General features: G+C 34.4%; 1 protein-coding gene and 1 long non-coding RNA gene across 3 annotated transcripts in view; one reads left to right on the top strand and one right to left on the bottom strand.

Annotated features, from left to right (window-relative positions):
• Nucleotides 1-22,476, bottom strand: part of Cyp313a4 (Cytochrome P450 313a4) — a 40,388-nt gene extending 17,912 nt beyond the window's left edge. For both annotated transcript variants that reach the window (XM_075290959.1, XM_075290960.1), the window contains exons 1-3: nucleotides 22,287-22,476; nucleotides 3,025-3,222; nucleotides 2,782-2,961 (exon numbers count right to left, since the gene is read on the bottom strand). In XM_075290959.1, the coding sequence (XP_075147074.1) occupies nucleotides 2,782-2,961; nucleotides 3,025-3,222; nucleotides 22,287-22,440 (532 nt within the window). In that variant the 5' untranslated portion in view covers nucleotides 22,441-22,476. The remainder of the gene's footprint in view (nucleotides 1-2,781; nucleotides 2,962-3,024; nucleotides 3,223-22,286) is intronic.
• Nucleotides 20,069-23,584, top strand: part of LOC142221293 (uncharacterized) — a 278,541-nt gene continuing 275,025 nt past the window's right edge. The window contains exon 1 of the long non-coding RNA XR_012717982.1: nucleotides 20,069-20,114. This is a non-coding gene — a long non-coding RNA (uncharacterized LOC142221293). The remainder of the gene's footprint in view (nucleotides 20,115-23,584) is intronic.

Here is a 23,584-nt window from a genome sequence, read left to right as displayed (position 1 = left end):
TATAAATAAATAAAATTGTATTTAAAAACGAAGGTAAGCAGTTCTAATTATGAAGTAAAAGTTTTTCCACAAATGTGTAAGATTTGTCCATGTGAATGAAAAAATTTCAATAAAATCATTCCATATATGAATTCAAATCAGTTAATTTTTTTCATTCTGTAGTATAGTGGTACATAAATATAGGAAAATGTTAACTAATATATGGAATGCATTATACCTAATTTCTATGAAAATCACATCGTTCAAACAAATAAAAATGTCTTTGGCGCTATACGAAGTTCAACTTTCTTCACAATGAGTTCATTTTAACTTAAAGAAGGGGTCACTTTTTTCTGGGTGTACATATAATTATGGGCTGATATGAGCCAATTCCTACATGGTTGTTGCATACCATATACTAACATCACGTTCCAAATTTCAACCGAATAGGATGAATTTTGCTCTTCTGGGGATCGGTTTATATGGGGCCTATATATAATTATGGACCGATTTCGACCAATTTTTGCATGGGTGTTTGAGGCCATATATTAGCACCACGTACCAAATTTCAACTGAATCAGATGAATTTTGGTCTTCCAAGAGGCTCCGGAGGTCACATCTGGTGATCGGTTTATATGGGGGCTATATATAATTATGGACCGATGTGGACCAATTTTTGCATGGTAGTTAGAGACCATATACTAACACCATGTACCAAATTTCAGCCGGATTGGATGAAATTTGCTTCTCTTTTAGGCTCCGCAAGCCAAATCGGGGGATCGGTTTATATGGGGGCTATATATAATTATGGACCGATGTGAACCAATTTTTGCATGGTAGTTAGAGACTATATACTAACACCATGTACAAAATTTCAGCCGGATCGGACGAAATTTGCTTCTCTTAGAGGCTCCGCAAGCCATATTTGGGGGATCCGTTTATATGGGGGCTATACGTAAAAGTGGGCCGATATGGCCCATTAGCCATACCATCCGACCTACATCAATAACAACTACTTGTGCCAAGTTTCAAGTCGATAGCTTGTTTCGTTCGGAAGTTAGCATGATTTCAACAGACGGACGGACGAACGGACGGACATGCTCAGATCGACTCAGAATTTCACCACGACCCAGAAAATATATACTTTATGGGGTCTTAGAGCAATATTTCGATGTGTTACAATCGGAATGACAAAGTTAATATACCCCCCATCCTAACAGGTTGGCTGATAAGTCCCCGATCTGACACATGGATGGCGTCGCTAGTATAAATGCATATTATTTTTATATGGTACCAACCTTCAAATGGTTCGTGTCAAAATTTGACGTATGTAAGTCAATTAGTTTGTGAGATAGAGCGTCTTTTGTGAAGCAACTTTTGTTATTGTGAAAAAAATGGAAAAAAGGAATTTCGTGTTTTGATAAAAAACTGTTTTCTGAAGGGAAAAAATACGGTGGAAACAAAAACTGGGCTTGATAATGAGTTTCCGGACTCTGCCCCAGGGAAATCAACAATAATTGATTGGTATGAAAAATTCAAGCGTGGTGAAATGAGCACGGAGGACGGTGAACGCAGTGGACGCCCGAAAGAGGTGGTTACCGACGAAAACATCAAAAAATCCACAAAATGATTTTGAATGACCGTAAAATGGAGTTTATCGAGATAGCAGAGGCCTTAAAGATATCAAAGGAACGTGTTGGTCATATCATTCATCAATATTTGGATATGCGGAAGCTCTGTGCAAATGGGTGCCGCGTGAGCTCACATTTGACCAAAAACAACAACGTGTTGATGATTCTGAGCGGTGTTTGCAGCTGTTAACTCGTAATACACCCGAGTTTTTACGTTGGTATGTGACAATGGATGAATCATAGCTCCATCACTACACTCCTGAGTCCAATTGACAGTCGGCTGAGTGGACAGCGACCGGTGAACCGTCTCCGAAGCGTGGAAAGACTCAAAAGTCCGCTGTCAAAGTAATGACCTCTGTTTTTTGGGATGCGCATGGAATAATTTTTATCGATTATCTTGAGAAGGGAAAAACCATCAACAGTGACTATTATATGGCGTTATTGGAGCGTTTAAAGGTCGAAATCGCGGCAAAACGGTCCCATATGAAGAAGAAAAAAGTGTTGTTCCACCAAGACAGCGTGCCACAAGTCATTGAGAACGATGGCAAAAATTCACGAATTGGGCTTCGAATTGCTTCCCCACCAACCATATTCTCCAGATCTGTCCCCCAGCGACTTTTTCTTGTTCTCAAACCTCAAAAGGATGCTCGCAGGAAAAAATTTGGCTGCAATGAAGAGGTGATCGCCGAAACTGAGGCCTATTTTGAGGCAAAACCGAAGGAGTACTACCAAAATGGTATCAAAAAATTGGAAGGTCGTTATAATCATTGTATCGCTCTTGAAGGGAACTATGTTGAATAATAAAAACGAATTTTGACAAAAAAAATGTGTTTTTCTTTGTTAGACCGGGGACTTATCAGCCAACCTGTTATGGTGGAGGGTATAAAAATATTAAACAAAGAGAACATTGGAGTCAAATGTGAATATATACTAGGCGGTTTCATTTGATGAAAAAAAATATTTTATTTGTTTCATTAGATTTGAAAAAATTTCCTTTGGATTTAAATAAAATTTGAAGTGGAAATCCTATATATATTTTTCATGGTCTATGGTTATATGAAAATCGATATTTCGCAAAGTTTATTACACTTCAAACCATTTAGCCGACAACACTTTTCCACTAAATTCTCGTGGATTTATGTTTCGCCCGTCGTCAGTAGCCTGTACTTACTTATAGCAGTATTTAGCGAAAAATCTTGAAGTATGGTTATTATATCAGCACATTCAATTTTATCATCAAATACATTTAATAAAATGCTGGATTCTTCATTGAATATTGGAAGGTAACTTAGAATAACTTTGTGACTAAAAGCTGGATTTAAGTGTTTCCTGTGAATACTCCACTGGGGATCTACAAAAATGGTCGTTATCATAATAATTCCTTGGCGGTGTGCTTGGGAATTTCAATACGAACCTTCTAATCCAAAAAGCCCTTTACCAGTTCCATTATCAATAGCTTGATATAGATGACTTTTGTTAATGCAATGCGGCGAAGTGAGTATATCATGGACGATGTCTGGTTCTGTAACCACAAGAAATGGATAGGGACCCAACCAGGAAAACATCAAGGATCCATATTTTTCGCTGTGCAAGTGTATTGTTTCCAAAATTTCTGAAAATAAGACATACATTTAGATTGAAAAGAGGATTTAGTTTGTCCATGTCTCATCGTATATCGGTTGACCCAAGCCAGTATTCGGCCGTACCCCTTCCTTTACTCCAGGAACTCTGTGTCTCCAAAGAATTTTTTAACCAGTCCCTGTTTCAAAGTTGGACCAGATCTCGAATCACCTCTTCACCGCTATGGTGCCTTTGCGTTGTATAGGCAGAGCAGTGACAAAGTTAGTGTTTGAAGGTCACATCATCCTCAAAACATGCCCTACATGCAACATCCTCTGCATCTTCTATTCGGCACAGGCGTGCACTCAATTCAATTGACCGGTTATTAATTCACGGCCCTCCAAACTATCGTCCTACTCTCATTGTGTAGATCTCCAGCCTTTTTCTTGTCTGGATCACCCCATAGTATTTTCGTCGCCCTTCAGCTTTCTACTTCATATGCTCTTAAAGTTCTTCAAAAACGTGTTAACGATAAAATAAATTTCCAAATTCAGACTCGACTTCAAGTAGAAATTATGCTATGTTTCACAAAGAAACGTCTTTAAAGAAAGTATTGAAAAGCATCTCATAGTTTTGAGCGCGTTTTCCTTAGTAGTAACGACACGAAACTAAAGATTTCATAAATTTAGAATTTTTATACCCTCCATCATAGGATGGGGGTATATTAACTTTGTCATTCCGTTTGTAACACATCGAAATATTGCTCTAAGACCCCATAAAGTATATATATTCTGGGTCGTGGTGAAATTCTGAGTCGATCTAAGCATGTCCGTCCGTCCGTCCGTCCGTCCGTCCGTCCGTCCGTCTGTTGAAATCACGCTAACTTCCGAACGAAACAAGCTATCGACTTGAAACTTGGCACAAGTAGTTGTTATCGATGTAGGTCGGATGGTATTGAAAATGGGCCATATCGGTCCACTTTTACATATAGCCCCCATATAAAGGGACCCTCAGATTTGGCTTGTGGAGCCTCTAACAGAAGCATATTTCATCCGATCCGGCTGAAATTTGGTACATGGTGTTGGTATATGGTCTCTAACAACCATGCAAAAATTGGTCCATATCGGTCCATAATTATATATAGCCCCCATATAAACCGATCCCCAGATTTGGCTTGTGGAGCCTCTAAGAGAAGCATATTTCATCCGATCCGGCTGAAATTTGGTACATGGTGTTAGTATATGGTCTCTAACAATCATGCAAAAATTGGTCGACATCGGTCCATAATTATATATAGCCCCCATATAAACCGATCCCCAGATTTGGCTTGCGGAGCCTCAAAGAGAAGCAAATTTCAACCGATCCGGCTGAAATTTGGTACATGATGTTGGTATATGGTCTCTAACAACCATGCAAAAATTGGTCCACATCGGTTCATAATTATATATAGCCCCCATATAAACCGATCCCCAGATTTGGTTTGTGGAGCCTCTAAGAGAAGCATATTTCATCCGATCCGGCTGAAATTTGGTACATGGTGTTGGTATATGGTCTCTAACAACCATGCAAAAATTGGTCCATATCGGTCCTTAATTATATATTGCTCCCATATAAACCGATCCCCAGATTTGGCTTGTGGAGCCTCTAAGAGAAGCATATTTCATCCGATCCGACTGAAATTTGGTACATGGTGTTGGTATATGGTCTCTAACAATCATGCAAAAATTGGTCCACATCGGTCCATAATTATATATAGCCCCCATATAAACCGATCTCCAGATTTGGCTTGCGAAGCCTCAAAGAGAAGCAAATTGCATCCGATCCGGCTGAAATTTGGTACATGGTATTGGTATATGGTCTCTAGCAACCGTGCAAAAATTGGTCCACATCGGTCCATAATTATATATAGCGCACATATAAACCGATCCCCAGATTTGGGTTGCGGAGCCTCTAAGAGAAGCAAATTTCATCCGATCCGGCTCAAATTTGGTACATGGTATTGGTATATGGTCTCTAGCAACCGTTCAAAAATTGGTCCATACCGGTCCATAATTATATATAGCCCCCATATAAAACGTTCTCCAGATTTGACCTCCGGAGCCTCCTGGAGGAGCAAAATTCATCCGATCCGGTTCGAATTAGGAACGTGGTGTTAGTATATGGTCGCTAACAACCATACCAAAATTGGTCCAATCACACAAAAATTGGTCCATATCGGTTCATAATCATGGTTGCCACTAGAGCCAAAAATAATCTACCAAAATTTTATTTCTATAGAAAATTTTGTCAAAATTTTATTTCTAGAGAAAATTTTGTTAAAATTTTATTCGGTTCATAATAAAATTTTCATCATTGTCAAAATTTTATTTCTATAGAAAATTTTGTTCAAAAGTTTATTTATATAGAAAATGTTGTTAAAATTTTATTTCTGTAGACATTTTTGTCAAAATTTTCTTTCTATAGAAAATCGATCCAAAAATAATCTACCAAGATTTTATTTCTATAGAAAATTTTGTCAAAAGTTTATTTCTATAGAAAATTTTGTTAAAATTTTATTTCTGTAGACATTTTTGTCAAAATTTTCTTTCTATAGAAAATTTTGTGAAAATTTTTATTTCTATAGAAAGGTTTGTGAAAATTTTATTTCTATAGAAAATTTTGTTAAAATTTTATTTCTGTAGAAAATTTTGTTTTATGTCTACTTTGTCAAACTGAATTATATATCTTTTTTGATTTAATACACCCTCAAAAAAAATCGCTTCTTTAACATATGTTCCAAACATATTTTGCAGGAAGCACATATATTATTGGATACTGCCGAAACATTATTATGTTTGTTTTATGTGAACATATTATATGTTTGGAAGCATTTTGAGCCCAAAAATATTATATACTTGGAAGAATTTTTTCCAAAGACGATTGTGCTCATTCCCTAACATACTCGTTATTTTCACTTCCACGAAATATTTTAATTCTTGGCACCTTTTTCTGTAATACAAATAATGTTGAAGAAATTATTCACTTTTATAAATTTTTTAAATTTTACCTTTCGCCTGCACGGAGAATCGAACCGAGGACCATACAGTTTGTAAGCCAACACACTATCCACTGGGCTACGTAGCTGTTATGGTCACCAACAGATAATTATCGTTATAAGTTACATTTATATAGCATAGTTTGCAGCGCCCACGAGCCCATGCAAACATAACATTATTTAACAGAAACATACATTTGTTTGCCACGTGGAGCAGTGGTTAGCATGTCTGCCTTGCATGCAAAGGGTCGTGGGTTCAATCCCTGCTCCGACCGAACACTTTTTTTTTTAATTTACACATTTTTATTTATACTATATTAAATTTTTATAATGAAACTTCGAAATGTGGGTTATTAAAGATATATAGTCAGTAACAGTGCTTGACATAAACGAAATTGATTGATTTTTGGATAAAATATATATATATTTTTTTTTGCAAAAATAACAATTTTGTAACAAAAAACTGTTTTTGGTACAAAACTTTAAAATTTGGAAGGAATTCAAAAACTCTAACAAAAGAAGAACATGGAGTGTAAACATACATAAATAATTTTATAATATAAACATAAATTTATTTAGGTTTGAACAGTTTTTTATTAGCATTTAACACCATCGCTCTAAAATGTCTTTTATTTTTCATTAATAATTCATTTTAAAGAAAATAAACTTTTTAAATTGTTTTAGCTGCAAAACTCGAACTTAATGCCCGCTTTTATATTTGAAGGTGTCCGTCAACTCCTCTGGGACTACTTATTAATAAAGAGGAACTAAACTTTGTTTTTATACATTTTACTGTGTAATTTTTCACTATTTCCTCCTTATTTCATTTTACTGTCCCAACTCTAAAAAGAGTATAGTGCCCTTTCGTTATTTTTATGAAGACCCCTGATTTCTTTTAACGCACCAAGAAAAAAATTGTTCCCATAATGCCAAAATGATAAACAAAACACATGTCCACACATACATAAAATGCTGCTCTCAAGGCGAAAACACATGCTTTTTTTCAAATGTCTATTTTCTTGGTTCCGAATGTCCATTCTCTTTATTCAAATTAAATAATATTTAGACTTAAGCATATCAAATTTTTGGTCTTATCATAAAACAGTTTTCCGAAACAACATACAAGCAGTTTCACAAAAATTTCTCTCTTTGGATTCTTTCGCTGTGTTATGTTGATATCTTTCGTCAACTCTCCCGGTTTCCATCTCTATTTCTTTCTCTATACTCTCTCTGTCGCTTTGGATAAAATATCACAACATATGTATGTTTAGTCGAAATTTGTAAATTTATATATGTTTGCATTCACACATATGATTTTTATGAAACATTTATGCCCCAAACATAATATATTCTAACATATTAAAATAGATGTCCCAAACATTTAGTGTTAGTTTAGGAACATTACATGTTTGCACTTAAATATATTGTGGTTTAAAATTGTGCCCGAAACACACTTTGTTTATATCGGAACATATGAAAAACATATTTTTCTAAGAGTGTATATACCACGTATGGACTTACATACAATTTAGAAGATGGTGTTAGGAGGTTTTAAGATACCTTGCCATCGGCAAGCGTTACCGCAACTTAAGTAATTCGATTGTGGGTGGCAGTGTTTAGAAGAAGTTTCTACGCAATCCATGATGGAGGGTACATAAGCTTCGGCCTGGCCGAACTTACGGCCGTATATACTTGTTTTTGATTTAAGTCGAGTCACTTAACTATATAGAAAAGTTTACCGACTGTTGCAACATGTTGAGTAAGGAAAAGAACTTTGTACCACTAAAATGTATCTACTATGCTAAACAAAATTGGCATTCGTATTTTAAGTACATGAATTTATTTATTTATTTATTCATTATTAAGTTACAATAAAATTGATAACTTAAAAAAGTTTAATGGCTATGACAACTAAGGTCTTAAGCTCACAATGTTTATTTTTTACATTTATTCTTTGTAATTATAGATAATATTCTTTGTTTAGAAAAATTCGGAAAACTTCTTAGCCTAGCATAAAAAGCGCGGTATAAACAGAAAAAAGTTAAGTGTTTTGGAAACTTCCATCTCTCTTATGAACACATGTTAAATTTTGTTTCGATCTGGCAACTCCTTCATATAGAAACAGGTGTTCAAAAAAGACGCATCCGCAATTTTTTTACAATGGAAAAATTAGAAATGCGTGCTGTCATTAAATATTTACATAAAAAAGGTTTATCGGGACAAGAAATTCATAATGATATGGTGAATGTGTTAGATGAAAGTGCTCCTTCATATGCAACAGTAAAAAATTGGTTTGCTGAATTTAAAAGTGGTCGCAAAAGCATTGAAGATGAACCACGTAGTGGACGTCCAAAAACAGCAACAACAACAGAAATTGTAGCCCAGGTGCATGATATGGTATTAAATGATCGACGAATAAAAGTGCGTGAAATTGCTAATATCATGGACATTTAAAATGATCGAGTCCATTTAATTTTGCATGAAGAACTACAGATGAAAAAGCTTTCTGCAAGATGGGTGTTGCATTTGTTAACAGTCGATCAAAAACGCATAAGAATGAACATTTCTCAAGCTTGTTTGGATCGTTTTAAGCGAAATAAAATTAATTTTAAGCGTCGTTTCATAGCTGTTGATGAGACATGGATCCACCACTATACTCCAGAGACAAAAGAACAATCCAAACAATGGACTGAAGCTGGAGGAAGTGCCCCAAAGAAGGCAAAAACAATTCAATCGGCTGGTAAGGTTATGGCAACGTTTTTTTGGGACTTCAAAGGTATTTTATTGATTGACTATCTACAAAAGGGTAAAACAATAAATTCAGAGTACTATTGCAACCTTTTGGATCAATTAAATGTACAAATTCGAGAAAAACAACGCACCAGCGCACAAGAGTGTTTTAACCAGGGATCCGGAGCGGTCCATTTTTTTCGCTCCGCTCCGCTCCCGCTCCGGAGAAGAAAAAACCGCTCCGCTCCGAGAAAAAAAAATCGCTCCGCTCCGCTCCTCTTCGAGAAATTTATAGTACAAACATTGTATTATTTGTTCAATTGAGTTTTATTTTATTTAGAAAAATCGGGCGGTACATATATGGGAGCTATAGCTAAATCTGAACCGATTTCGATGATTTTTTTGCACATATAGTTAATGCTATAGAAGATTACATTTCGCAAACTTTGAGTAAGATCGGTTGATAAATAAGGGTTTTATGACCTAATTTGGCAAAATCGGGCGATACATATATATGGGACCTACACAGTCTTACACAAGTTTACATACGGTTTAAGAAATTGTATTTTCTTTAATTATTAAAATATAATAAAATATGCATATATATGCTTTAGATTTTGTAAATTAATTTGAAAAACAAAGTATTTGTCCATTTTCAAGAAGATGTTTTTAGTCTGGATTATAAACAACAACAAGAAACATGTTTAGTTATAAGGTAAAAACCTCAAGGGTATGTAAACTTATGTGAGACTGTGTATATCTAAATCTTAACCGATTTCGATGAAATTTTCAGACTTAAAGGGTGATACAGAAGATTATTTTGTGCTAAATTTGACGACGATCGGTTAGTAAAAAAGTGCAACGTGACCCCATTTGTCGAAATCGGGCAATACATATATATGGGAGCTATATCTAAATTTGATCCGATTTCTTCCAAATTAAATAACGTTCGTCCTTGTGCCCAAAAAAACTCCCTGTACCAAATTTCATCAAAATCGGTTAATAATTGCGACCGAAATCCTGTGAACAACAAATACATGGACAGACGGACGGATGGACAGACGGACACCAAGCGCTAGATCGACTCAGGAGGTGATTCTTAGTCGATCGGTATATATTTTATGGGGTCTAAAATCAATATTTGTTGTAGGCACATTTTTTGGCAGATCAAACTTATTATACCCTAACCACTATGTGGTTTAGGGTATAATGACTTTAAAACAATGTGTTGAAACATTTTATTAATTTTGAAGATTTTTTCAGATATATTAAATCCATTTTGACTTCATTAAAACGAAATTTTCATTCATGTTAGGATACACATTTTTATGTCGAATCACTTAGCTATAAGGACAAACAGACTTCATTGAAAAGTTTAGAGACTTTTAGACAAGGAAAAAACTTTATTTCAGAGAAATACGTCTTCTATTCTAAGAAGACGTATTTCTCATTTGAAGCATGTGAAGTATTTGGCCTCCCGACAATATTCTTGGCGGTGCACCATCTACTATTTAATATGTGATAGAAACCAAATTTATGAAAATGGACCAAATTCTGTTTGGTCTGACCATCGGACCAAATTTAAAAATTAGAAATCTTTTGGACCAATTTTGGTCCGATCGGACCAAAACGGCAACGCTGATTGGAATTGAAAGTCTATACACAGAGTAGAAGTAACTACTCTCCGAAAGTTTTTTTTTGTTTTGCAACTGACGTAGAGAAGAGGTTTTGTTATATTTGTAATGTGTGTGTGTATGTTTATGTTTGCAACTACCTCCATCGACATCAGTCCGTGGTATACCTACGAATATTCTTACTCAGATCTAGTGGTACCTAATTTCGCTTTTTTCCCCTTTATTGTATAATAAGTGTATATGCGCACATTTTTCAACCAAAATTGAAACTATCCATAATTAAATTTTCGAGAACTAATATCAGAAATAAGAGAATGCTAGGATATAGTACAATAGTAAAGCAAATATGAATGTCCTTACACTGAAAAAAAGCATGCCCGGTTCCAAAGATTATGTCTTTACTTTAACAGTTTGGGTATTAATTCCGAGCCAAAGAAGCGGAGAATACAAGTAAGGATACTTTAAAGACGTAATTCTCTTTTAAATTTGGGGGTTATGTACTTGATTCTAGGAAGCAAATGTTAATTTTTCATTTTTTTTAGATTTTTTTCGTCAGTTGTTATCAAAATCCTTTAAAAACGAGTTAACGAGTTATTTTTTTCCATTAAGACTAGACTTCCAGTAGAAATTATGCTATGTTTCAAGTAAAAAGCGTCTTTAAAATAAAGTCTTGAAAAACATGTCTTATTTTTAACGATTTTTTGAGATGCAAAAAGGAAACAAATTTAAAGACAATTTTATTATTTTTAAAGAATTTTTCTTAATTATTAAATTCTCGTTGACCTTACCTCAAAAATTTTATCTTTCATGTTATGATACACATTTTTAAGTAAAATCACTTAATTATAAGGACAATACAACTTCATTCAAAAGTTTATTGCCTTTTGGACAAGAAAAAAAACTTTATTTTAGAGAAATGCGTCTTCCATGTTAAGCAAAATTTGCATTCTTATTCTAAGGACATGGAATCTTTGACTTCACGACAATATTTTTTTCAGTGTAGAAAACTAAAAAACTAAATATAAATAAGATCGTTTAATTGCATTTATTTGACGTTCATTACAACCATCTTTGTAGTAATACGGGATGAAATTGATCGAAAGTACTGTTGTTACTTTTACAACACATACTAGAGATATATTTTGACATTTGCCGTTTTTGAAAACAATTACTAAAAAAACACGTTGTGTTTTCCCCAATGTACGTACGTACAAAAATACATATCGTACATTTTAAACGTTTGCTCACACTACGTACTAGCTAAATTTGAAATTACCTACACAGTGTAATTTCAAAGTTACATATTTCATTCAAGTAATATTTTATTCGGAGCGGAGCGGTTTTTCATTTGGAAACCGCTCCGCTCCGGATTTTAGAAATGCCGCTCCCGCTCCGCTCCGGCTAAAAAAGGGCTTGCTCCGCTCCGCTCCACGCTCCGGATCCCTGGTTTTAACAATGGCTAAAATCAACGAATTAAAGTACGAGTTGCTTGACCACCCAGCTTATTCTCCTGATTTAACTCTCAGTGACTTTTACTTGTTCCCAAATCTAATAAAATTCTTGCTGGCAAGCGTTTTACCTCAAATGAAGATGCAATTAAAGTTGTAAACCACTATTTTGAAGACCTTGAGGAAAACTACTTTAATCAAGGGATACAATTGCTAGAAAATCGTTGGACTCAGTGTATTGAAGTTTCACAAAGATTATATTGAAAAATAAAAATATTTTTGAACAACTAACTAACAGGTTGGCTAATAAGTCCCCGGTCTGACACATAGATGGCGTATTTTTTTTATATAGTACCAACCTTCAAATGATTCGTGTCAAAATTTGACGTCTGTAAGTCAATTAGTTTGTGAGATAGAGCGTCTTTTGTAAAGCAACTTTTGTTATTGTAAAAAAAAATGGAAAAAACGGAATTTCGTGTTTTGATAAAATACTGTTTTCTGAAGGGAAAAAATACGGTGGAAGCAAAAACTTGGCTTGATAATGAGTTTCCGGACTCTGCCCCAGGGAAATCAACAATAATTGATTGGTATGCAAAATTCAAGCGTGGTGAATTGAGCACGGAGGACGGTAAACGCAGTGGACGCCCGGAAGAGGTGGTTACCGACGAAAACATCAAAAAAATCCACAAAATGATTTTGAATGACCGTAAAATGAAGTTGATCGAGATAGCAGAGGCCTTAAAGATATCAAAGGAACGTGTTGGTCATATCATTCATCAATATTTGGATATGCGGAAGCTCTGTGCAAAATGGGTGCCGCGCGAGCTCACATTTTACCAAAAACAACAAAGTGTTGATGATTCTGAGCGATGTTTGCAGCTGTTAACTCGTAATACACCCGAGTTTTTCCGTCGATATGTGACAATGGATGAAACATGGCTCCATGCTTACACTCCTGAGTCCAATCTACAGTCGGCTGAGTGGACAGCGACCGGTGAACCGTCTCCGAAGCGTGGAAAGACTCAAAAGTCCGCTGGCAAAGTAATGACCTCTGTTTTTTGGGATGCGCATGGAGTAATTTTTATCGATTATCTTGAGAAGGGAAAACCCATCAAAAGTGACTATTATATGGCGTTATTGGTCGAAATCGCGGCAAAACGGCCCCATATGAAGAAGAAACAAGTATATACAGCAGTAAGTTCGGCCGGGCCGAATCTTAAATACCCACCACCATGAACCAAATATTAGGGTTTCCTTTGAAATTTCAGGAGGGCTTGAGGACTTGAGGACACTTCCCGAAGTTAAATTTATAGATTTCACCTATGATGACTATATCAGATTTATAAGAACCACTTTTGTTTGAGTTTTAGAGGAATCATTAACATCTCTTGTAAGTGTGCAAGAAAATTATAAAATAACGTCTTGATTTGAAATCTTAAATCTGTAGAAGTAAAATCTGGAAATTTTACATTGAGTTTCAAGCAATTTTCATGATCAGTGCGCCTTCTACACCCTCAAGAAGTGAAGTCGGTCTATATGGAGGCATTACCAAATGGACCGATAAAAACTTAATCCGATACACGTTTTTGTGAGCCTAAAATACCAGAATATTTACAATTTCAGGCAAATCAGATAAAAAACTAAGGTTTCTAGAAACCCAAGGAGTTAAATCTGGAGATCGTTTTTATGGGGGCTATACTAAAATATGGACCGATACTCACCGTTTTCGGCACACCTCTTTATGACCCGAAAATACCTCTAGATTTCCAATTTCAGGCAAATAGGATGAACTTCGGATTCAAGAAGCCCAAGAAGTAAAATCGGGAAAACGGTCCATATGGGGCCTATACCAAAATATGGACCGATACTCACCATTTTCGGCACACGTATTTGTGGTCCTACAATACCTCTAGATTTCCAATTTCAGGTAAATTGAATAAAAACTGCGGTTTCTATAAGCCCAAGAAGTAAAATCGGGAGATCGGTCTATATGGGGGCTATACCAAAAAAAGGGGCCGATACTCACCATTTTCGGCACAAGTATTTGTGGTCCTACAATACCTCTAGATTTCCAATTTCAGGTAAATTGAATAAAAACTGCGGTTTCTATAAGCCCAAGAAGTAAAATCGGGAGATCGGTCTATATGGGGGCCAGGGCTGTGGAGTCGGAGTCGGAGTCTTGGAGTCGGAGTCTGAAGATTTGGCTGGAGTCGGAGTCGGAGTCGGAGTCGTAAAAATTTTGCTCGACTCCGACTCCGGCTAAACCAAATTTTTTAAAACACTTCACATTTTTGTAACTAAAAAAGTTTTTACGCAAATTAGTTTCCAATGCGTTATGCATTCGATCAATGTACACCACGATTGGAAATAAAAATCAACTTCCAATTACGGCTATCATTTTATGTTTCCTAGAATGTTAGACTAGCAAATGGGCTGGATCGATCCATTTTAATCCCCATATCAATTTATTTGAAATAATTCGAACAATAATTCGAATTTATTGTTTTTAATTTTATTTTAAGGCTATATACCAACACACATATGACAGAAAAAATTGTCAAAGCTGTTTTTTATAGAAAATTTTGTCACCATTGTATTTATATGGAATGTTTTGTCAAAATTTAATTTCTATAAAAAAATTATTCGAAATATTATTACTATAGAATTTTTTTTTCCTATAGAAAATTAAGTCAACATTTATTTCTATAGAAAATAAAAAATAAAACAAGTATATACAGCAGTATGTTCGTCCGAGCCAAATCATAAATACCCACCACCATGAATCAAATATACTAATTTCCTTAGAAAATTTCATGGGGGTTTGATGACAGATCAGTTTAACCAGTTCGCATACCGAAAATAAATGCAAAGATTTTACCTATCAGATTCCGGATTTATAAGAACTATTTTTGTTTGAGTTTTAAAGGAATCATAAACATATCCTGCAAGAAAATTAAGAAAAAATACCTTGATTTGAAATCTAAAATCTATAGTACACCAACTGTTTTATGATTACGAGAAGTAATATCTGGCAAATTTACATTTATGGTAAATGCACCTTCTGTACCCTCAATATCTGAAATCGGTCTATATGGGGGCCTTACCAGCGTTGCAACAACGAATTTTTATTTTGGACCAAATTTTTCCAAAATTCGTACCAGGGGACCAGTTTTCTAATTTAAATTAAAATAATTTAAAAGTTACAATTTTTCTAAAATTTTTCTTCGAAAGAAAATTTTTTCAAAATTTTATTTCTATATAAAATGTTGACCTCATTCTATTTCTATCGAAAATTTAGTCCATGTTTTATTTCTATAGAAAATTTGGTCCAAATTTTATTTCAATAGATTTCATTTTAGCCAAAATTTCAATTTAGCCAAAATTTAATTTCTATAGAAAATGTAGCCAAAGTTTAATTCTATTGAAAATTTAGCCAAAATTTTATTTCTATTACATATTTAGCAGAAATTTGTACAAAATTTTTGCATAATATTGTATCCCAAAATTTTTTAAGAAGCTTATTTCTATACAAAATTTTGTTAAAATTTTATTTCTATGAAAAATTTGTTAAAATTTTATTTCTATGAAAATTTTGTTAAAATTTTATTTCTATAGAAATTTTTGTCCAAATGTTATTTCTGCAGAAAAATTCCATTTGGTCTGACCATCGGACCAACTTCAATAATTTTTTGGGTCTATTTTGGTCAATCGGACTAATGGGCCTACGCCAAAAACATGGAAGGATACGTACAGTATTCAGCACATCTATTGTAGTTCTAGAATATAGACCCCAAAACGGAGGGCCGGTTTATAAGGGGACTATATCAAAAACTGGACCGATACACAATATATTCGGCACACCTCTTAATGGTCCTAGAATACCTCCAGATTTCAAATTTCAGGCAAATTGGATAAAAACTACGGATTGTAGAAGTCCAAGAAGTAAACTCGTAACATCGGTCTAAAAGGGGGCTATATCAAAACTTCGTCCGATAGTGACCATCTTCGGCACGCCTTGTAATGGTCCTATAATACCTCTAGATTTCCAACTTCAGACAAATTGGATAAAAACTACGGATTCTAGAAGCTCAAGAAATAAAATCGGGAGTTCTGTCTATATGGGAGCTATATTAAAACATGGTCCGATAATCACTATTTTCAGCACTTCTCCTTATAGCCCTAGAATACCTCTAGGTTTCCAATTTCTGGCAAATTGGATAAAAACTACGGTTTTTATAAGCCCAAGACCCCAAATCGGGCGATCGGTTGATATGGGAGCTATATCAAAACCTGGACCGATCTAGCTCATCTTCGACATGACAAACTTATTATACCCCTGTCACCATTCTATGGTGGTGGGTATAAAAATATTTTTATGTAGAAAATTTTGTCAAAAATTTATTTCTATAGAAAATTTAGCCAAAATTTTGCTTCTATAGAAAATTGTGCAAAATTTTATTTACACAAAAAATTTTCCAAAATTTCTATTAATAATTTTTTCAAATTTTTTTCCATAGAAAATTGTGCCAAAATTTTGTTACTATAGATTTTTTTTATACAAAATTTATACAACATTTTATGTCGATAGAAAATTTAGTCAACATTTTATTTTTATAGAAAATGTAGTCTAAATTTTCTTTCTATAGAAAATTTTGCAGCATTTTATTTCTTTAGAAAATTTTGCAAAATTTTATTTACTACACAAAAAATTTTCCAAAAATGTCTATTGATATTTTTTTCAAAATTTTATTTCTATAGAAAATTTTGTCAAAATTTGTTTACTATAGTCTTTTTTATAGAAAATTTGGTAAAAATTTATTTATATAGAAAATTTTCTCAAACATTTATTTATATAGAGAATTTAGTTCAAATTTTGTTTCTATAGAAAATTTTGCAAACTTTTATTTACTACACAAAAATTTTTCCAAAATTTCTATTTATATTTTTTTTCAAAATTTTATTTCTATAAAACAATTTGTCAAAATTTTATTTATGTAGCAAATTTTCTCAAATTTTTTTCTTACTGATACTCACTGCTAAGTCGAAAACTGGTAAAAGTGACTCAAATTTTGCTATATAAAAAATTATGAATGTTTCCCAAATATTGCACGAGATTTTGTAGAAGTCCGATTTCAGATTTTATCAAAATGTTGATCTAAACACAAAGTTGTGCAGAGTATGTTACAATCGGCCCGCCCGACTTTAGACTTTCTTTGCATTTTTATTTTTTGCTATAATTGTGTTACGTCCCATAACGTTAGATTTAAATTTTAGGTACAGAGATTTTCTAGAAGTATATACAATTTTGTCTAAATCGATTCAGATTCAAATTCATGCATATGGGAATATAACCCTTTATAATAATTTTCGTCCACAAATACATATACTGTCGGTATCTTCTCATATTATGATGGGTATTTATATCATTATTTTATTTATTAAACATTGCCCTAAATTTGAAATAAAGAGTTTAATTGGTATAAATGCGAAATTAAGACCTTTCTTGCACACATAAATAAATACGATACTTTATATCGATCCATATATATACCCCATATATATCCCCTCAATAGAACTACAAATTAGTGGTACTAAAATGAGATTTAGTTATATTACCCGGAGTCGACTCCGGAGTCGGAGTCGGAGTCGAGCTGATGAAAAATGCTGGAGTCGGAGTCGGAGTCGAGCAAAATTGGCTCGACTCCACAGCCCTGATGGGGGCTATACAAAATATGGACCGATACTCACAATTTGTGGCACACGTATTTGTGGTCCTATAATACCTCCAGATTTCCAATTTCAGGTAAATTGAATAAAAACTACGGTTTCTAAAGGGTGATTCTTTTGAGGTTAGGATTTTCATGCATTAGTATTTGACAGATCACGTGGGATTTCAGACATGGTGTCAAAGAGAAAGATGCTCAGTATGCTTTGACATTTCATCATGAATAGACTTACGATCTGCCACAACGTCGAATTTTCAGTGAATGGGCCCTAGAAAAGTTGGCAGAAAATCCGCTTTTTTATCGACAAATTTTGTTCAGCGATGAGGCTCATTTCTGGTTGAATGGCTACGTAAATAAGCAAAATTGCCGCATTTGGAGTGAAGAGCAACCAGAAGCCGTTCAAGAACTGCCCATGCATCCCGAAAAATGCACTGTTTGGTGTGGTTTGTACGCTGGTGGAATCATTGGACCGTATTTTTTCAAAGATGCTGTTGGACGCAACGTTACGGTGAATGGCGATCGCTATCGTTCGATGCTAACAAACTTTTTGTTGCCAAAAATGGAAGAACTGAACTTGGTTGACATGTGGTTTCAACAAGATGGCGCTACATGCCACACAGCTCGCGATTCTATGGCCATTTTGAGAGAAAACTTCGGAGAACAATTCATCTCAAGAAATGGACCGGTAAGTTGGCCACCAAGATCATGCGATTTGACGCCTTTAGACTATTTTTTGTGGGGCTACGTCAAGTCTAAAGTCTACAGAAATAAGCCAGCAACTATTCCAGCTTTGACAACAACATTTCCGAAGAAATTCGGGCTATTCCGGCCGAAATGCTCGAAAAAGTTGCCCAAAATTGGACTTTCCGAATGGACCACCTAAGACGCAGCCGCGGTCAACATTTAAATGAAATTATCTTCAAAAAGTAAATGTCATGGACCAATCTAACGTTTCAAATAAAGAACCGATGAGATTTTGCAAATTTTATGCGTTTTTTTTTTTTTTAAAGTTATCAAGCTCTTAACAAATCACCCTTTATAAGCCCAAGAAGTAAAATCGGGAGATCGGTCTATATGGGGGCTATACCAAAACATGGACCGATACTCACTATTTTTGGCACACCTCCTTATGGTCATAAAATACCTCTAGATTTCAAATTTCAGGCAAATTGGATAAAAACTACGATTTCTGTAAGCCCAAGACCCCAAATCGGGAGGTCGGTTTATATGGGGACTATATCAAAACCTGGACCGATATAGCCCATCTTTAAACTTGACCTGCCTGCAGACAAAAGACGAGTTTGTGCAAAATTTCAGCACGATTGCTTCATTATTGAAGACTGTAGCGTGATTAAAACAGACAGACAGACGGACGGACATCGTTATATCGTCTTAGAATTTCTCCCTGATCAAGAATATATATATCTTAAATAGTCGGAAATCGATATTTCGATGTGTTACAAACGGAATGACAAACTTATTATACCCCCGTCACCATTCTATGGTGGTGGGTATAAAACGCGTTGTTCCACCAAGACAACGCACCGTGCCACAAGTCATTGAGAACGATGGCAAAAATGCATGAATTGGGCTTCGAATTGCTTCCCCACCCACCGTATTCGCCAGATCTTGCCCCCAGCGACTTTTTCTTGTTCTCAGACCTCAAAAGGATGCTCGAAGGGAAAAAATTTTGCTGATATGAAGAGGTGATCGCCGAAACTGAGGCCTATTTTGAGGCAAACCCGAAGGAGTACTACCAAAATGGTATCAAAAACTTGGAAGATCGTTATAATCGTTGTATCGCTCTTGAAGGGAACTATGTTGAATAATAAAAACGAATTTTGACAAAAAAATGTGTTTTTCTTTGTTAGACCGGGGACTTATCAGCCAACCTGTTATTCTCTTTCATTGATAGGCTAAGAAGTTTCCAAAACGCCCTCTTATAGATAATTTTACAATGATGTGTCTATCAAAAATTAAGATTTTAAGATTTCATTTAAGATTTTACTTATTTTGTTTACTATAGGAATTGAAATTAATTCGAGTGGATCGCGATTGTGAAAAATTGTGTTTCTAATGACTTAAGTACATGAAATCTTTCCTGCTTCGACCGAACACCAAAAAGTTTTTCAGCGGTGGATTATCCCACTTCAGTAATGCTGGTGACATTTCTGAGGGTTTCAAAGCTTCTCTAAGTGGTTTCACTGCAATGTGGAACGCCGTTCGGACTCGGCTATAAAAAGGAGGTCCCTTGTCATTGAGCTTAACATGGAATCGGGCAGCACTCAGTGATAAGAGAGAAGTTCACCAATGTGGTATCACAATGGTCTAAGTGAGCCTGATACATCGGGCTGCCACCTAACCTAACCTAGGTCGCAGTTTTAGTCCGATTGACTTCAAATTTGGCACAAGTATGTGTTTTAGATCAGAATAGAACCCGATTGATTTTGGAAGAAATCGGTTCAGATTTAGATATAGCTCCCATATATATATTTCGCCCGATATGGACTTATATGACCCCAGAAGTCAGAGTTTTACCCTAATTTGCTTAAAATGTTGCACAAGAAGAACAATTAGTACTATAGTCAAGTGTGCCAAATTTTATTGAAATCGGTTCAGATTTAGATATAGCTCCCATATCTATCGTTCGGCCAATCTTTTACTCCGATTTAATTGAAATTTTGCACAGGGAGTAGAATTAGCATTGTAGCTATGCGTGCCAAATTTAGTTGAAATCGGTTCAGATTTAGATATAGCTCCCATATATAGCTTTCGCCCGATTTACACTCATATGACCACAGAGATCAATTGTTTGCTCCGATTTAGTTGAAATTTCGCACAGAGAGTAGAATAGACATTGAATCTATGCGTGCCAAATTTGGTTGAAATCGGTTCAGATTTAGATATAGCTCCCATATGTATGTTTTTCTGATTTCGACAAAAATGGTCAAAATACCATTTGCCTTGTAAAATCGCCACTGCTTAGTCGAAAAGTTGTAAAAATGACTCTAATTTTCCTAAACTTCTAATACATATATATCGAGCGATAAATCATAAATAAACTTTTGCGAAGTTTCCTTAAAAATGCTTCAGATTTAAATATTTCCCATATTATTTTTTTACTAACATTGTGTTCCACCCTAGTGCATTAGCCGACATAAATTTTGAGTCTATAGATTTTGTAGAAGTCTATCAAATTCTGTCCAGATCGAGTGATATTTATATATATGTATTTGGGACAAACCTTTATATATAGCCCGCAACACATTTGACGGATGTGATATGGTATCGAAAATTTAGATCTACAAAGTGGTGCTGGGTAAAATATAGTCGGCCCCGCCCGACTTTCCTTACTTGTTTTTATCATGAAAATTCTCAAAAGGCTCAAGTCTAATGGTGTAAAAACACAAGATATCGATCGCGAGAAATAACACAGTCCGATGATTCAAAATAATAACTCATTCACATTAGGCTCGAAATCTACTAAAAGTGGATTTGAAATCCCATTTTTATAAGGCAACTGACAGTCATTAGCGTAGCTAGACAATTTTCCTAGGGGGGGCTATAGCCCCCCTAGCTAAAAATTTATATTTCATTTATTTATATTTCAATTAATGTAGACATCTAAATAACTCGAAAATTAATTTATAATAAAGCAAGTAAAAGTAGTTCCACACATTTCCCAGCAAAAAAATTTGGAAGTTCTTCCAAAGACACAACTTTAAAAGCACTTCCAAAAGATGTACTCCCAATGATGTTCTTTATTTTAACTACTCAGGAAGTTCTTTAAATTCAATTTTTTATAACTGGGTTTTTTCATACTTTTAATGGGAAATTTTAACTTTTTTGTTTCAAATACCTTAAAAACGAAGTAAGAATTCATAATATGGTACAAATAATTTGAATTTTGTCAAAAAAAATTCTAAATCCAATCTGAAAAACTTGTGAGTTTTTAAAAATATTTGAGGTCAAACGTTTCCGACAAGCATTAGAATCCATTAAAAATTATTTATTTGACAAAATATAACAGAATTTTTTAATTTACATTCAAAACATTGAATTCGGATCACACCTAAAGAAGTGATGCAAATTCAGTGCAACGGCTGTTGAAATGGAGGACTTCCGTCCTATGACAAGCCCATGTTAAATTCATTCCTTCTTCGCCAATTGTGCACCACTTCCGGATCCAAAAAGATCATTTTCATTACTTTTTTGGCGACGCTTTTTTGGCTGGGCTTGTTTATTTTTTATAAAAATGGAAAATCGTAAATAGGTTTTCAAATTCTGGGGGGGGCTAAAATTTTTCTGGGGGGGTCTAAGCCCCCTCCCCAGAGGCCTTCCTACGCTTATGCTGACAGTTGAAATCTAGTTAAAGTAGATTTTGAATGTGTAATGTGTATGAGGTTTAACACTTTTTATTGGTAAACCAATTACATTACATTTAGAAATTATCGTTTTATTATCGTATTATTTTCGGATATAGTCTAATTTTCTTTAGTGCTTCTGATATCCACATTAAACAATAATGTAGTTTTTTCACAAACCTTCTTGGCGCATTAACTTAAGAGCTACTCCCAAAAATGGCAGACCAACAGGGCCAGATATTTTGAAAGCTAAGGCGTAAAACTTTCGCCTTGACCAAAGCCAATAAATCCACATAATCAGACCGATACAAATCAACCAAAATGACAAATTCATTTTCCGAGAATTAATATACACTACCGTATACCACAAGCTGTCGCAAAACTAAACTTCGGCCACCCACAGTCGAATTTATATATGAGAAAAAATTCTATTATTGCATATAGAATCCAATAAAGCTTGACTAAATTACGTGAAATGTCTATCCAAGTGCATTAGTTCCGTTGCAGTCACAATAAACCTAATGGCCATTTATTACACGTTTGACCAATTAGGAATCCTATTTTGTACGTTACAATGGGGTTTTTACAGACCACAAAATATCTTAATTTTCTTAAGAAACCATAAAAAATTTTATTTCAAATTTCCCTACAACAGTTGATATTAACAAAGTTAACTGAACATTAGCAACAAAATTAATAGAAATATAATTTTAGCGGATGACTTGGCGAAAGAAAATGATCTAAGTGTAAATCCTTCAAAGACACCCGAAGAAAAAATACATTCTTCCATAACGAAATTTTAGACAAACGATGTTCCTCTTATAATATATTTAATGTTCGTATTTTCTTCAAGAGCTAATAAAACCGAATTGGGCGGAAATCGCAAAACAGCGGCAATAAGTCTAATTTTCAAAATGAACAAGTATAAACGGCCGTAAGTTCGGCCAGGCCGAATCTTATGTACCCTCCACCATGGATTGCATTGAAACTTGTACTAAAGACTGCCATCCACAATCGAATTACTTGGGTTGCGGTAACACTTGCCGATGGCAAGGTTTCTTATAACACCGTCTACTCAATTGTAAGTTAGTCCATACGGAGAATATATTAAATAAAAAAAGGTCGATTGAATACTATATAATTCAGTTTGACAAAATTTTCTATAGAAATAAAATGTTGACAAAATTGTCTATAGAAATAAAATTTTGACAAAATTTTCTATAGAAATAAAATTTTTATATAATTTTCTATAGAAATAAAATTTTGACAACAATTTCTATAATAATAAAATTGTGACAATATTTTCTACAGAAATAAAATTTTAACAAAATTTTCTATCGTAATAATATGTTGACAAAATTTTCTATAGTAATAAAATTTTGACAAAATTTTCTATAGAAATAAAATTTTGCTAGATTACTTTTGGGGATCGGCTATATATAACTATAGACGGCTATGGACCAATTTTGGCATGGTTG

Source organism: Haematobia irritans, chromosome 1 (genome assembly GCF_050003625.1).
Source record: "Haematobia irritans isolate KBUSLIRL chromosome 1, ASM5000362v1, whole genome shotgun sequence".
NCBI classification, from domain to species: Eukaryota; Metazoa; Arthropoda; class Insecta; order Diptera; family Muscidae; genus Haematobia; species Haematobia irritans.
The sequence above is the reverse complement of the archived record's forward strand: the minus strand, read 5'-3'. Positions and strand labels throughout refer to the sequence as shown.